Here is a 16,347-nt window from a genome sequence, read left to right as displayed (position 1 = left end):
TGCATCTGGGAGCCGACCTTCTTCTAAGGAAAAAGGGAAAAGAAAAAAGGCACCTGAACACAACCTATCTACTGAGCTGTTTTCGTGGGATCAGCTCCGGTCTCATGCAGCCCAGTGCTGACGGGGAACAGGCAGAGCACGCTGCCCTGCCTGCAGAATGCCCCTTTTCAGCAACAGCCATAGTGAATGAATCCATAATTTTACCATCATATTTAAGTTTCGCTTAGGCAAAACAGAGGGCCTAAAGTCTCAGTGATATACATATACCTGCGCAGCCTTCCAACCCATATCACCCACCGAACCACCAAGCTCTCCTGCAGAGCCGCGACCCGACGGCTCATGGCTGGGCACAGAAAGCACCTGGGCAACAAGCGAGGCCGGAGGCTTCCCACACCGCCACCTCCATGGGCACAGGAGCTGCCTGCCTCTGCCCTGCTGCAGCGAGAGGCTGAGCGAAGCCGCTGACAGCTTCAGCACCGAAGCCCCACGGAGGAGGATCTGGGGAGCAGCTGCTGCGGCCACGCTCGCCTCCCTCCCAGCACCCTCCAACACAGTCATCCCGCCACTGCCCACCAGCCGGCTCCAGCCCCCAGGCAGGTGCACCGGCACCCCTGCCCTCCGGCCAGCCCCGGGCACTTCCAGGTGCTGTAAGCCGCCCCTTGCCCGGGAGGAGGGGACACACCCCTGCACCACCCAAGGCTGGTGTTTGCAAAAAAACAACCCCAGCGCCTTGCACCTGCTCAGCTTGAGCACCTCAGCGTATCATCTTATCTAGCAAGCAGCTCGCCATGACCAAAGCTGATTTTTAAAAACCGAATGTAAACAACGCTGATTTTTTTGGCGGCGCCTCAAATCTCAAAATTAGGTTTTTAACTTAAAACGCAAAGCGACTGCACTTCAGATAAAGTTACCACACTTTCGATTATGGAACATTTTAAAACTCTAAGTGCCCGCACCAGAAGAGATATCAAGGCAGACATTAGATATCTGCAGCTCCAGAGAGTCCTGATCGCTGCGCTTGCACCCACGGTGGGGGTGCCAACGCAGCTGCCGGGCAGGGGAACGGCGGCCGCCGCCAGCCCCGCTCCCCGCCCCATGCAAAGCCACGACCTCCCGAAGGGGCCCGACGCCTGCTAACCTCAGCAGAGAAGAAATCGGTGCTTAACAGCTTCGGGGCAGCTGGGCTTTAGTCACTTTTTCCATCTATATATCTGCTTATATTGTTGTATGCATGAGGGAGGTCTGAAAAGGAGATTCTGGTAGGGAGAATACTTCTGTGGGGCACTGGGCTTGTGAGCGAGAAAAACCTGTACAAAACGTAACTGAGTGTGCAACAAGCCCTCAAATGGGTTGCTGCAACAAAAGAAACATTCAGAAAAAATGAGTCAAGTGTTAGGCCTCTGAAAACCAGCGAAATACCATACTTTCTTCCATTTACGGTGAGGTTTTCGTTATTTATCTGATGAAAAACATTTTGTAATATCTGAATTAAACAACACTATTTAATCTAGACTTGCTTCGGATAGCCATCCTGGTTTAATTCCAGCTTGCGCATAACACCAAGGATAGGTGTTTTGCGTGACGTTTTATTTTGCTTGCTCAGTTTGTGGAGACACATCATCTCAACCTCAAAAGAGCAGGCATCAAAGCAGAGGAATGGTCTGCAGAATCATGCAGATCAGCTGCCGGCCTTCTGTCCTGCACAAGATCGCTACGCCAGTAATTCCCCATTAAAAGCCCTGGCAAGCTAGGTACAGTGGCCCTAAACTCCGTTTTAACAAACCTAAAATGTGAAGTCTCGCTGGCTCAGACTCTCTCGAACTAGATACTATGGATATAATTTCTAAAAGCTACCCGCTATTAGCATCAGGCTAGACTGCTATACTTTCATTCTGTTCTTTTCAATCCCATCTGGCTTGGCTTGGCAATACAAAATTTCGGCTGAGGAACAGAACAGCTCCTCTCAAGCTGCAAATAATTGAAGCCAAAGATACTGTGATAAAACCAACAAGCGGTAATTATCCTGATCAGAAAAAAGCTCTTTGGATATGGTTTTATATTACTTTAGAACAGCCACTATTTCCCTAAGAACAAAGCATTAGTTAGGGTAATGAAATTATATCTGTTAAACAGAAAGTTAAAATAAAATGTTCTGTATGCACAATAATGAAATCTAGGCAGTTATTTCCACTCCGTATTTACTCAAGGGCCAGCACCTTACCATGATCAGCAATGCATTAAGCTGCTGCAGAAGAGTCTAAGCTTCCCATATTTTCCAGTGGAGCGTTTCACGGCGATCTGTCCCATGGTGCTCACTACACAAATTGCGGGCTCGGGGAGTGCAACCACAGCAACCTAAGCCATCACCCGACCAGCGCAGTGTTTTTCCTTGCAATATGCTTTTACTTCGTGCCACTCACCGTGTGACAAACTGCTGCTTTTGGAGAGGAGCAGAACTTGGCACAGTGGGATGTGGTGGATTCCCTCCCTCCCCCCCTTTTTTTAATTAAAAACACCCAAAGAAGTAAATACAAAAAGTTAAGAGAGAAGAGACACATACTGACGCCGCTATGCACTGCACAGCTACCAAGTGCTTTTTATTCTGAAGGTTTATGACTTAAGTTTTAATCTTCAGGCATAATACGCTATCAATCATCCCCCAGACCGGCAGCAACCCACGTGCCTCCACATCAGGGTGTGCATGGGTGTATAGATACAACCTCCTTGTTTCACAGGAAAGTTTCTGTACAATTTGATTCTTCCCATATCTCAGCATTCCAACTACGATAATACTTCATCAGCCAAGCTGCTGAAATATTTCCAACTTGGTATTCAGCATAGCCAAACTAGCGTTCTGCCTACACCGAGCGAGCAAACCCAGCCTGCTGCCCACTCCTACAGGACCTCTCACGAGGATCTGGCAAAAACAGGCATTCTCAAAAGTTTTGAAGAATCTTCCATTTAGTTTTTAAACAGCCTGATTAAAGATCAGAGGAGATGACAGCATCAGCCTGGGTCCTGGTTTGGTCTAATAGAACAGCCCAATAGGAACTGTGAGGAATCATACAATTTTGTGCTCTAAGCTTCATTTTTTCCTTCTTTCAGGCAAAAACAAGGTAATGAAAATTCTTCATGAAGTTGTACCACCACAATAATGCAAACAAAATGAAGGAGTCAGCAGAGACCTGGGTGTGTAAAATGTTCTGTCTGGTGAGTCTGAACACAAACTCAAGAAACTTTACAGATTCTTTAAAGAAAGGGGAGTTGCAGTCCTCAGTAGGCTAATGCAGCTCCAGCGGCGTGCGAAGAAAGGCAGGGGCGAGCAGGAGGGGGCCATCTAGCTGTCCTCCTCCACTAAGGAATGAAATACTTAATACAAATTAATGGCTTTCACAAGCAGATCTGCAAGCAACACAATGAATGATCTCCTTCCCTTGGTGCTCACAGTGAATTTGTAATCTGAATTGGTAAGTATCGCATTAAGGCAGTAGCCCCATGACAGCCAAGCAGATGAAATAGGTGCATTACTCCGGAGTTTGAAAAAACAAATGAGGTAAAGAGGGAAAAGGGTTTCTAACTTGAAATTGTGACACCCCCAAATCCTACTTTAACAGTATCAGCAACCAACTCCTCCGACAACAGCTTTGCTCTCCAAAAAAATTCTTTAAAATTCCCTCTAAATCCTTCTTTGAGACACTACATCTCAAGCTTTGTTTTGTTAAATCCACCCCTTCTCTAAGTACAGTTCTCTACTATTTTCCTTTTTCAGCAGCAGAGAGCAGCAGTTTAAAAAAACAAAGTGGAATGGAGTTAATGAATGAAAGCTGTGTTACACACCAGCCTGCTGATTTCGTATCTTCAACAACTCCAGGAAATCTCATGGCAAAGAGATTTATACTCCGCTATTCTTCGCTTTTCCTCACCCTCCACGCACACACCCACACACAACACACACGGGTATTTGCAAGTACTGTGAAGAATACCAAAGCATAAACCTTTGCCGCGAGATCTGCGGGGCTGTTTACTGCTCCCTCTCCGTGCCCTCTCTCCTCCTCTTTATTAACTGGGGAAGACTCAGAATCAAACACTGTAAAAGTTACAGGGAAGGCAGATCGTATGCCCTATTTTTGAAGGTACGAGCAGCCGTGACAAGCCTATGAACAGTCCTGTAGGACTGAAAAATCATGGTTTGATTAAAATTTCATAATCTTAAAATGGAAAAAAAAAGCACCATATTTACAAAGTGAGAGAGTTACTGAAATTAAATGTGGTAATACAGATACAGTTTTACCCTAAGCAATGCCAATTTGATTAATAGGAATTTTCATGTTATTTTTAAATCCTCGTAGGGCTATCCACGTTAAGGCTGTCTGCAGGTCACTCCGCTTGAATGACATACACGCAGCATGGTTTCCCAGCTCTTTTGCAATTCTGTTAAATATGATTTTGAAACACAGCAGGGAAATTTTTAATGGGGAAACGAACTGTTTTCACAAAAGGGAAATTTGGAAATAACAACTTCATCCTTGAGAAAAACAACTCCCACTGAGCCCAGAAACAAGTCAGCAATTCCTTCTAGATAGATCTAACGTGCAGAGTGCACGCGGCACAAGAACACGAAACTGCCCTCAACCTTTTAGTTACAAAACAAAGCACAGGAGTTTATGTAAACATAAGAAAAGTAGAAAAAAATCTACGCCCTCTGTTCATGAGGATTCAATGTGCATTGAGGCTTAATCCATTTTTTCTGAAGACCACAAATGATAAGATGGGTACCTAGTATCTTGTCGCTCTCACACATTTTTGTGTTTTAGATAAGCTGCAGCTCCGGGGGGAAAAATGCTGTTTGTCTTAAAAGCTTTTTAAAACAAGCTTTCAAAGAGCAGAGGATACTACTTTTAATTTCTAGAAGCCACTTCAGACACATTCGAACAGATGAGGAAATTTCCTGAACGAAAGACTGAAATTTTTAATCCTCTATTAGTCAGACAGCAAATCTGCATCACGTTAACCACAAAAAAGGAATTATTTACTTTATGCAGCTCTAAACTTTGTTTTCAATAAAAGATTTCACTAATACATATTAAAAAGTCCTGTAGCCACCATGAGAGGCTACAAGGAAGTTAACCTATGGTTCTATTAGAGAAACCGTTTCAGTACTCAACTTTCACCACAATTTTATTTAAAAGGTTGTGACTACAGTAAATTTACTTGTTTCTTTTGTTATTTTGCATTAGAGGCAGCCACGGTATTTATCACAGTGCAATCAGTTCTGAGAACATCTGCAGCCATTTGTGTCTTAGCAACAACAGTTGCTAGAGTAACCTGCTCAAAAAATTAAAGAAAGAATAAAGTACTGGATATGTGAGATTTTTTACTGGGGAAAAAAAACAGTCTAAATGACGGTGTTCTAGGCTCAGCTGCTCAGTAGGAGCCACTGCTTTTAATTAAGCAGATTTATTAAACCATTTGCTTCACACAGCATCAGTCCCGCTGGCAGAGGCAGGTGGGAGCACAGAAACACCCTGCCAGGTCAGACAAATGGTCCGTCCAGCCCAGCCCAGCCCCGCTGTGCTGCCTCCAACTGCAGATGCCGCCGCGGGCGGCGCGTACGCCTGGCCGCCCCCCACCACCCCCGCACGCCCCTCCAGCAGCCACGGCGTGGGACCGCCGAGGGGACACCCCTGCCCCGTCCTCCAGCACCCGCTCGCGGGCCTGTTTGCCACGAGCCTGCCCGGTCCCTCTCCGCACCGGCTGTGGTCGGCAGCTCCCACGGCTGCCCAGAGCAGCCCACAGCCTGCCGCGTGAAGAACTTCTTCGCTGTCTCCCACCCAACTCCAAGGAGTTTCCGAGTACTTTCAGTCCTAGTACGGCAGGACTGGGTGAGCAGCTCCAATTTCAGCATGTCCCTGCCTTCAGGATTTTGTGAACCTTGATTACATTCTCTCTCCACATCAGTCTCAAGCTTCATCTTCTCTTCATAAGGCACCTACTCCATCCCCTACAACCTCTGCTCCCGCCTGAGACGCAGCGACCAGAGCTGCACACAGTGTATGAGATGTGGCTGCAACCACAGCCTTACTGCAGAGCAGTGAAACAATGTCTGTTGTTTTCAACACCCTTCCTAATGACAGCCAACATCGCTGGCTTTTTGTTTGGCTCCCGTTTACACCGAGTGCTCACTTCAACGAACCATCACTCTCAGGTTCTCCTCCTGGAGCCGTAACTGCCTGTTCTGAGTTCAGCCGTAGGTAGATGCAGTTTAGATCGCTTTTCCCTAGGTGAATTACCCGTATTGTAGTGAAAGCAATCTAAACCGCATTTATGTTAATTACCTTAAGTTTTCACAAATTCATCTACACTGCAGCTCTTCTGCCACCTTTTTAATCACTCAGTTTGGGGATAGCCTTCTGCCTTTGGTGTGGCTTTTTAAGGCTCAAAAGTTCCCTAACATCAGTAAACTTGGGGATTTCACCAGTCATTCATTTCTCTGGGTCACTGGTGAAAATGCTGGACAAAACCAGTCTAAGCACCAATGTTAAGGGTACTACAGTGCTGTCTCTTCTCCAGCCTCCGAGGTGACCGCTACACCCTGTCTGCTGCTAACTGAGTTAGAGGGCTTTTAGCTAGGTTTGTCAGGGAAGACCCACCAAGTAGGGGATAACACAGGTAAGGCAGGGTGACAAAAATGCTCAGATAAACCAGCTCTGCTACAGGATGATGGATAGACCCCTAATCATCTTGAACAGAGTAAAAAGGGCAGCCAAAAAAGAGGAATGTTGCGGTGGATGTCCACTACAGATCATCTGTCAAGAAGTGAATGAAGGCTGCTTTAAACAGCTGGAAGAAACCTAGTGATCGCACACTACAGTTTGCAAGAGGGGCTTCACTCACCCCAGCATCTGCTGCGAGGGCAACGCGGTAGGGCACACAAAAGTCAGGTTTCTCAATGCATCAAAGATAATTTTTTTATGTGGTGATGTGACAGGGTAAGACTTCAAGATCCCAGAAGTGAAGAGGACAAGTAGCAAAATAAATAGCCAGATTACAGTTTGTTCAGGAAACTGATCCAATAGGTACAGTACTACAGGAGGGCCTGAGGAGCAATGCAGCTGTCCTCACGGACAGCTTCCTCCAAGAACAGTCCATCCCAACAGGCAGGAGAAGGAGCAGATGCAGAAGGGCAACAGTTTGGCCGGAAAGTGAACTTCTGACTAAGCTCAAAAAGGAAACATTGGAGGCCAAGCAAAGACCAGATAGCTGTGAGGAATTCACCAGAATTGATGAAGCATGCAGAGATCAGAAGCCTGGCTGGCTCAGATCTGACCCGAGATGCAAAGGGCATCAAGAAGGGCTTCTAGGGCTCCTGCGAGCATGCTGGCAGCAAAAAAACCCAAGAAAACCAGTGGTTAGATGCTGAGCAGGGCAACTGATCAAGGACACAGCAAAGGCTGATGCATTGTCTTCCTTGCTTCAGGCTTTACCACCAAGGTCTGCTCTCAGCCCCACCAGTTCCTTGTGCCTTGTGGCAGAGCTTGGAGGAATAAAGTGCCACCTGACAGGGCCCCCAGCAAATATCCCCCCTTCTGGAGTCTTGGTTACCTTGGCTCAGGGCAACATAGTACAGTTCGTGACCCTGGTGACAGCTTTTCCAGAAAGCTCTTCTGGAGGCTTCAGTGAAGGTCTCCACTCCCTGCCTCAGGAGCTCCCTCCTTTGGCACTCACCTGCGCTAAACTTGACTTCCCAGCTTGACCTCAAAGCTGCCTCACCATGGGTCCCTCTGCCAACCCAGGCTCTTGCCTTAACCCAGCGACCTGCCATTGCCCCACTTGCCCTCCTCACCCCGTGGGTCCTGAGCGACTGCACCCTTGCTGGTGAGGCCACTGCTGCTGCCTGCCTTGCTACGACATTGGGCGTCCCTTCCCTTCGGGACCAGTGTGTCCCTGCGGCTCCCAGACACTGACAACGGTACGGAAAGATGAAGTTAGAGACTGCCTTAAGAAAACTGGACACATGCAACTCCGTAAGACCAAACAGGATGGAGAAGGAGCTGATTTCTATCATTTTTGAATGGTCATATCAATCCAGGAGGTGACTGATGACTGCAGAAGGGCAAATGTCACTTCCAAGACAGGCAATAAGGGCAATACCATCCAGTCAGGCTTGCCTCAGCATCTCAGGGGACCGTGGAGCAAATCCGCACGTGATTTGCATGCACATGAAGGACAAGAAAGCTATTAGGAACAAGAAGCATGGATCCACCAAAGGGAAATGGTGCCTGGCCAGCTTGACTGCCCTTTCTGATGCATTATTTGCTCTGTGGAATAAGAGAACTATAAACACTCTGTAGCTCGTTTTAGTGAGGCAGAGTCCTTCAGCATCCTTACAGCCAGACCAGGCAGGTATGAACTATGGACAGACGACATGGTGGAGGAAAAATTGTCTGGACTGCCAGGTTCAAAGGACTGATTACAGGTCTACAATCTAACTAGTGGCTGGTAACAAAAGGCCACCTACAAGAGCCGATAGCGGACAAAATATTATCTTCATCACGACCAGCGCAACAGCACAGAACGCTCCTTCAAAAGAAAAAAAAAAATCTGTGGATAAGACCAACCTGGGGGGTGCGGCCCAAAAGCCTGAAAAGCAGAACTGCAATTCAGATGGTCTGTGACACACTGGAAGCATGGGCTGGCAGGAACCTCATGACGTTCAACAAGGGCAAGTGCTATGTGCTGCCCTAGGGATGGAGCAACCCCATGCAGAGGACAGGCTGGAACAAGATGAGAGGTCACAGTTCTGCAGGAAGGAAACTGGAGATCCTGGTGGACAAGAAGTTCAACGTGAGTCAGCTGTGCATCCTGGCAGCAATGAAGGCTTGTCTCAAGCTAGACTAAAAAGATTCTTAGAAAAGACACAGCCAGACTCATCTCAAGTGCCTACAGAAAGAGATAATGGTCATAAATTGCAACAAGGAAAATCCCAGTTTGACATGAGGAAAAATTCATTCACCATGTCAGTGGTCTGCATCGGAAGAGTGACCCACAGGGGTGGTGAAACGTCCACCCTTGCACATTTTCAAAACCCCAGTGGACAAGACCCTGAACAGCCTTTCTCCTAGGAGCAGGAGACTGGAGGAGGCCACCTCCTGAGGCCCCCTGCAGCCCAACCCGATGCTTTCACCAGCCTTCCACGGATGGAGAACCTTTCCTCTTTTGGCAAAGAAATGTCTGGTGACTTTTTTTCTTTCCAAATCCACCCTAAAGGTCACATTTCTCCCAATTATCTTTTTCTTCCATGTTAGTTCAGGTGCTCTTCAGTATGAATCATAATTAATACGTGCTAGCACGGACCAACTCACATGCAACCTAAGAATCTCTGAGCTGATCCTGAGTATGTCATGCATTATTTTTTATAAAAGAGAAGGGGCTGTTATTTCATGCGAGAGCTTTTTTATTACTTTATATTATATTTTTTATGTTATTTTACTGTGAGAGCTTCTAGCTTACCTGTGCTCCAGACTGAGATAACCAGTAATAAACCTACATTCAAAACCACAAAACGAGTACAAAGTTTCTACGCGAGCCTCAAAAGACCTTGCAGCCAGGACAACAAAACTTTCACAGTAAAAACTAGATTCATATCTCCTTTGTCTTCCCTGTTGTCTTCCCACCTAATCCCACTTCCTTTTTTCTCTTTCATGCCATTATTTATTTGAATTATCTAACTGCCACTCTAGTCATTACATAACTTTTCATATTAAGCCCATACAAAATATCTTCAGCCCAAAAGTACTCAAATGTATTAACATCTAAAAACGACTCATTCTAATCAACAACTCTCTTCTCCAGAAAACAAAAATATACTTCTAGACAACAACATTGTGGTGACAGAAACTTTCAGACTTTGAACCTCTCCTACCTGAAACTTTTTCTGTACTATTGAGAAAGATTGCTTTTTGTCCCTGCATTCTTCCAAGTTCTCTTCTAACTGCAGAAAAGTGGGGCGTTCAATAACCTAACGTGGATTACGACTCACTGTTGCACTTCACAAGCCTCTGGGTTCATTCACAAGCAGCAACACCACAGGGTCACCAAATGCATGTTCCACTTCTGCTACACACACAGACAAGGCATTTGAAGGCCCTGACGGAGTCGGATGGCACATATCAAAGATATGGATAAAGGAAAGACAGCAGGAAAGGTCTGACATTTTAACAATGTAAGAAGCCTTGTTTGAGATTGTTCTTGATCCACAGGGGTCTCAGTCGGACTATTTTACCAGATTTGGCCAAATGGCAACTACACATATTACAACAGCAACAAAACAGTCAACAGGGGTTGACGGAGAGCCATCAAGGTTTTAGGTTTTGGGGTTTGGGGTTTTTTGGGGGGGAGGAAGGGGGGACGTTGGGAGTTTGGTTTTGGTTTTTTTTTAAATGTACTGCATTTCCTGAATTACAGCTTTTAAGGAGGGAAATTAAAAAAAAAAAAAAAAGAGGAGGCAAGACTCCAGGGTTCACACAGCTGTGTTCACAAGAAGAGACTCAAACTTTGCATCTGCACCTTTCCACGGTGAGTGTCTGTGTTTTTCTCTGGTCAATATTAAAAACCAAACCAAAACAAACAAAAAAAGATAATTAATTACACTGCTTCAGGCATCATGTAGACCAGGCCCTCTGACCTTCTGGCACACGCAAGCGTTGCTTGATTCCAGGAAACAAACAAGATCATGAAGATATCTTCATTGCTATAAACACATTTTCTTCAGACCTTGTCACTGAGAATTAATCCCTAACTAGACAACAAGTAAGTCCTAGTAAAAATAGTGCCATATTTTCTGAAGTTTCTGATGATTGCAGAAAATCTAGAACACAAAAAGAATGCAGACAAATGACCTGGTCATTTTTTATCCAGATTTTAGCTGGCACCAGTTGCAAAGTGAATCCATTATGCAAATTACTGCAGTTGTAATCAAAGACTGTTTAACGCTACACTCCATTAAGTTACAACCAGTTTTATCTGGGAGCTGAGATGGGCAAGGAACGCAGGCATATCTCATTTTCGCAGCTTTTGGAGCCATGGTAGCTCCATCATCTGTGACTGCGTGCCCATCCCTGGGGAAACCAGGCCCCAGGTGAGTGACTAACAGGACCGAAGTTTCGGCAGAACCAGCAGGATGACACACGCCTTCAGGCTACACGAGAGCCCAAGGAATTAGTATCTTCTTGCTCACCATATGTAACAGGTGACCTCTGAGAAAGAGCAGTCCACAGTATTTTCTCCTGCCCTGTAGCTCCAAAGTCTGTCAACATCCAGAAATTCCCCAAAGGGCTGTCATCTTTGACTAACGGAGTCTGCCAAAAACTCTCTTGAACTAGTCCACTTTCACTTCCCTCACTGGAAAAAAGCTGCATGACATACACTGAATTCCGGCAATGGTTCAGCAAGGACTAACACTTTTAGTGAAGACCAATTATGTATGTTTTTTGTAACAGCAACCACAAAATAGGTCATTTCATTCAGAGATTAGAGAAACTTACTCAACAACTTGGTGCTGAAGACAAAACAGCACCAAGAGAAATGCTTTAGGTCCTGGAAGGCTACTACACAGATTAATAATTCAGAGAATTGTCAAACTACTTGTGCTATCTTATTTTAAAATGCTGAGAGCAGTGGTATCATTGACTCATGGGGAATTCTTGGATTTCTCCAGGTTAGGCAAGAGTGGGTATTTTGTAACTTTTTAAAAAAAAAAAAAAATTAAAAGAATTAATTTTCCTTATATCCAGAAAGGTCAGCATAGCAGCAGATTTGGCATGAGAGCTAACTACTGGATAGAAAAAAAAAATTGATATAGTAGAAAAAGAAGAATTAAACCTGTGTCTTGATAGTTCTCCAGACACCAGCCTGGCTAATGAAAAAAAGTAGACCCTGTTACCTTTGAGTCCCTTTATCTTCTAGAAAGAGCTTCCCTATACCCCAAAAGTTCTGGCTGGACAGGAATTGGGGATTTAAAGTACACTGAATAATCAAGGCAACAGCTTATGAAATTTCAAGAGCTCTTATAAAGGTATTAACAAAATATCAGACATATTGCAAATGCAACCAGAGTTATATGTTCAACTTCAAAGCCTTGGACCAACAGGGTTTTCCCCAACAGATATATGAGAACAACTATGCTTTTACCAAAAAAGCAGCACGGGGAAATTTAGAGGAAACCAGTGATCGAGTGTACTTCAGAATACTTCCATGTGGTTTTGAAAACAGCTGCCACTTTGTTTTCTGCTCTGAAGAATAATTAATCACCTACTTCTTCAAATCATCCTGGTCCTGAATATGCATTTTTCTACCATGATCATCTTAAATCAATCATACTTCATGAAGAATTTCTTAAGCTCTCTCAAAGAGAACAGGGCAAAAAGATTGCCACAGAAAAGACATTAGTATGAGACTGGTTTGTAGAGTCTTCAAAATGGAATTACATACGAGAGTATATTTATAGAAATATGAACCATCACCCAAGGTTTAAAGCTGCCACACACTTCATGTTATGCTCCACTGGTGACTCTCAGAGATACAGGACTGTCATTATTCAAACACAAACTTCAAGGCTCGGGACGCTCTTGGGGTGTGAGAACAGCTCTGTCAGTGGGTCTCAGCTCATGAGAGCCTCGTCTTCTACAGAACTGAAGAACCGGTTCAATCACCTCTGAGATGAGATGAGATCAGCCATACCTTTAACCCCAAGAGTTTATCTAAGAGATGGAAAACCTTCCCCATCAGCTGCATCACAATACTAAATTATTTTTCTAAATACAAAGCTGGTTTTCTAGTTATATTGCCCAGTTACGGGACTGATCGGTGACAACCAGGAGAGGCAAGACAGCAGTGACTGGTGCGGTGTGGCTCAAAATGATGCCATACACCAAAGAGCCTGCTACAACATGCTGTGTCTTTCTCCCTCTGCACTCTCCTGAACATCAGGTTTGAGTCACGCATTAGGAGATCTGACCCCTTGCAGCACCACCTTCACTGAAGCTGCAAGAGGCGGCTGCAAGAAAGAAGAAAGGATTTGAAGGACCTGAAGGAATGGCAGGCCCCAAGGGGATGGCAGGGAGATGTGCCAGGGGAGGGTTAGGCTGGGCATTAGGGAAAGGTTCTTCCCCCAGAGGGTGGTGGAGCCCTGGAACAGGCTCCCCAGGGAGGCATCACGGCACCAGCCTGGCGATGATCCAGAAGCACTTGGACAAGGTCCTCAGAGACACGGTGTGAATTTGGGGTTGTCATGTGTGGGGACAGGAGCTGGACTTGACGGTCCTTGTGGGTCCCCTCCAGCTCAGGGTATTCCACGATTCTATGAAATTTTACCCTCGAGTACTGGAGGGCCTCCAGCCATAGCACCCGCACGACCTGCCCTGGAATCACTGCTAGAGAGGGGCCACTCCTGAAGAGATGCTTGTTTTGCTGCTCTTTAACCAATTAAAGGAAAAACTTCCAGACAAGTTAGGATGAAAGAAAGATAATAAATTAATACAAAGCAAGAAAAGCTGAAAAAGACCTTTGTCAACTTACAGCTAACCAGTGTGTGCCACTGGTCATGGTTTAAGTGACAAAACCACTCAGGAGCCGCTGCAAGAGACAATTCTGTCTGTAGGCGTGGTGTCCGTGCACTGCTGGGTGCGAGAGCAAACAGAAAATACTGGTTGTTAAACCCCAACGCCATTCCATTGAAGGCTCAGAAGTTTCCTGTACATCCTGACAGCTCCTTTTTCGATCACATGGTTTTGCAGCCCCAGTGCAAGTTTTAACAAACATCCATTTTCTAGGAGCACCTTTCGGGGGAGGGGGGAATAGAAAGCACAGACTGACAGGGAAGGAAAAAAAAACATCCTACCTCTGATAACTAGGAATACAGGCCCTGCGTTACTCACGTCCACAATGACATATTATCTGCTTTAAGCCTTGAATCTTTACACATAACACGACTTGCACACAGGAATACGCTACTTGCTAGGCTTTTCATTCAGTTAAAATATTTCAGTATAGTTTATATATGACTACACATACAATTGGATCACTACCCTTTGGTACGCGAAAGATAGGAAGACGTACATTATTCTGCTGTAGAGGTTCTGCAACCCGTTAACACAAAACATGGAAACCCATTTAATAAAGTGCAGTCAGACATATTCAATTCAAAACTCATTCAACATCTGCATATTTACAAGGCAAAGTTTTGAGAAGCTATGAATCCTTCCAAAGTCACCCATTACTCAGGAATTATGACAGCTATTGCATACATCTGCGATGGGGAAGCAAGAGTTTTTCAATCAAATTTGTCACGCAACCCAACACCACGCAGTTACCAAGGCGCCATAACTGCTGCCGAGGTTGCACGGAGGAGCCGAGAGGGAGGTGAAAGCTGCAGAAAGACACTGCGCAGTAACTGTGATGGCTCATAAACTACTAGACCTTAACCTCAGCTTCCTTTTAGACACAGAGCAGTGAGACCGTACCTGCGTATCGTTTGCGTGGCAAAAATTGGATTGCAGAACCGCACAACTAAGAAGTATCACACCATGAGGCGACAAGAAAAAACCCAAAACACAATGGGCACAGCCTGATAGGTCAGGATTTTGCAGGCTGAGGAAGCCACTGCCCTCGTGATTTTTTAAAAGCGGCCTGTTATGAAAACAGCAGCTTAGGCATGTGAATTGCCACGATTCTCAACAAAACCTATCTTATTCAGTATCATGATTTTAAGATAATCTACAACAGACAAAATTGAAGGAAACCAAACAATACAGGCAGATAATTATAACTATAAAAATCTTATCTTAATCAGTATGGTTGACTTTTAATTACCAGTTAGTACACTGCAGACTAAGTGCATCGCAGAAGCAGAGCTCGCTCCATACCAAAAGCAAACTCCACCAAGACTCCTTTGTACGATGCTCCATCTGAGTTACTGCAGCTACGCCGCATCAAGGACCAACTCCAGTCTGGAAACAATCCAGTCACACCATGCAGTGCAGAAAGCGAACAGAGCACGCTGCGCTCGGGCTGGCTCCACATCAAGCCTCAGCGACCCTGCGCAGCATCACCGGCACCAGGGATGGCAGAGCCGACCTGGGCCCAGCAGGGCCTGCGACCGCTGACCGGGGCCCTGCCAAGCCCAGACCTCTCGGACCCGTCCGCAGGAGCTCCCATGCGAGCAACCGGACCCATGCGGCGACGAAGAAGTGCCGCCTTGCGAGGCCAACACGGCCTGGGCAGGGCTGCCCTGAGCTGAAGCCACCCGCGGAACGCGCCCGGCCGGGCACGGCCCCGGCGCCCGGCGCTCTCCGTCCCGGTCACCCCCGCTAAGGGACTCGCTCGGTGTCTTTCTGCGCCTCGGGGCTGCCCCCCCACCTCTCCCGGGCGACCCCCGCCGCGCCCCGGGAGCGGCGAACCCCGGGCCCTCGCGCGGCCCCGCCGCTCGGGCTTCCCTTCGGGGCGGGGGGGAGGGACGGGGACGAGATCGCACACGCTTCATTCCCGCGCCGCCCCCGCGGAGCTCGGGCCCGCCGGGGCCCGGCCCGCCCCGTGGCGGAGTGGCAGCGCCGGGCGCGCTCGGGGCGGGAGAGGCCCCGCGCCGCCCTCCCCGCAGCGGCACCAGGCGCGGCCGGGCCGGGCCGGGCCGGGCCTTCCCGGGCGGGCGCTTACCGAGAGGCGGCTCCGCAGCCGGGCCCGGGAGCGCGTCCCGCAGCGGACATGGCAGCGGCGCCCCCGCCCGCCGCAGGCCGCCCGGAAGCAGAGCGGCGGCCGCGGAAGTGACGGCGATGGCCCCGGCCCGGGCCGCGGCGGGCGGCCGCGGGGCAGCGGGCGAGGGGGTGTCCCCGCAAAGCGGGTGCCTCGGCTCCGGGCACGACACCAGACCCGCGCGGGGCCGAGGCGCTTTATTCGGCCCGTTGCCGCGCAGAGCCGCGCCCCGCGCCGCTGCAGGGCGTTTGTCCGGTTCCGTGTGTCGGTCGCAGCCGGTGCTCGCACCCCCAGCCGCTAATTATCTACTTTCTCATTTCGCCCTAAAGGCACGGCTCCCTTTCAGTCCACCACGCACGCTCAGAGAGTGAGGGGCTTATGTGAGTGGGGGGTTTCTGCCTATGGGCGCGACTTTTAGTATTAGAATGATGATAGTTCGCCTGAAGGGCACTGGGTTTTAGTTCTTCTCCACATCCCCGTTAGTTGTTCTCGACTACGCGCTTTATCACCCCGCTCTCGGCGTCTCCGGAGGCGGGACGTTCCCTCTCAGTCTCGGCTCTCCTCGCGGTTACGGCCGCGTAACCCACACCTGCCTGTCTCGGC

At 47.5% G+C, this 16,347-nt stretch overlaps 1 protein-coding gene across 5 annotated transcripts in view; it reads right to left on the bottom strand.

Moving 5' to 3' along the window:
• Nucleotides 1–16,347, bottom strand: part of EYA3 (EYA transcriptional coactivator and phosphatase 3) — a 69,734-nt gene that overhangs the window by 44,834 nt on the left and 8,553 nt on the right. Inside the window, exon 1 of one of the 5 annotated variants that reach the window (XM_075114974.1) lies at nucleotides 15,709–15,964. The exons of 1 other annotated variant lie outside the window; for it this stretch is intronic. Coding sequence is in view for 2 of the 4 variants with exons in the window: in XM_075114971.1 (XP_074971072.1) it covers nucleotides 2,222–2,224 (3 nt within the window). In the remaining 2 variants the exon portion in view is untranslated. Of the gene's footprint in view, nucleotides 1–2,221; nucleotides 2,241–15,708; nucleotides 15,965–16,347 lie in introns of those variants that run through there. 3 more of the 5 variants (XM_075114972.1, XM_075114971.1, XM_075114973.1) reach the window with 3 other exon arrangements.

Source organism: Phalacrocorax aristotelis, chromosome 20 (assembly GCF_949628215.1).
Source record: "Phalacrocorax aristotelis chromosome 20, bGulAri2.1, whole genome shotgun sequence".
NCBI classification, from domain to species: domain Eukaryota; kingdom Metazoa; phylum Chordata; class Aves; order Suliformes; family Phalacrocoracidae; genus Phalacrocorax; species Phalacrocorax aristotelis.
Note: the sequence above shows the minus strand (reverse complement) of the source record. Positions and strands in the feature narration are given on the sequence as shown.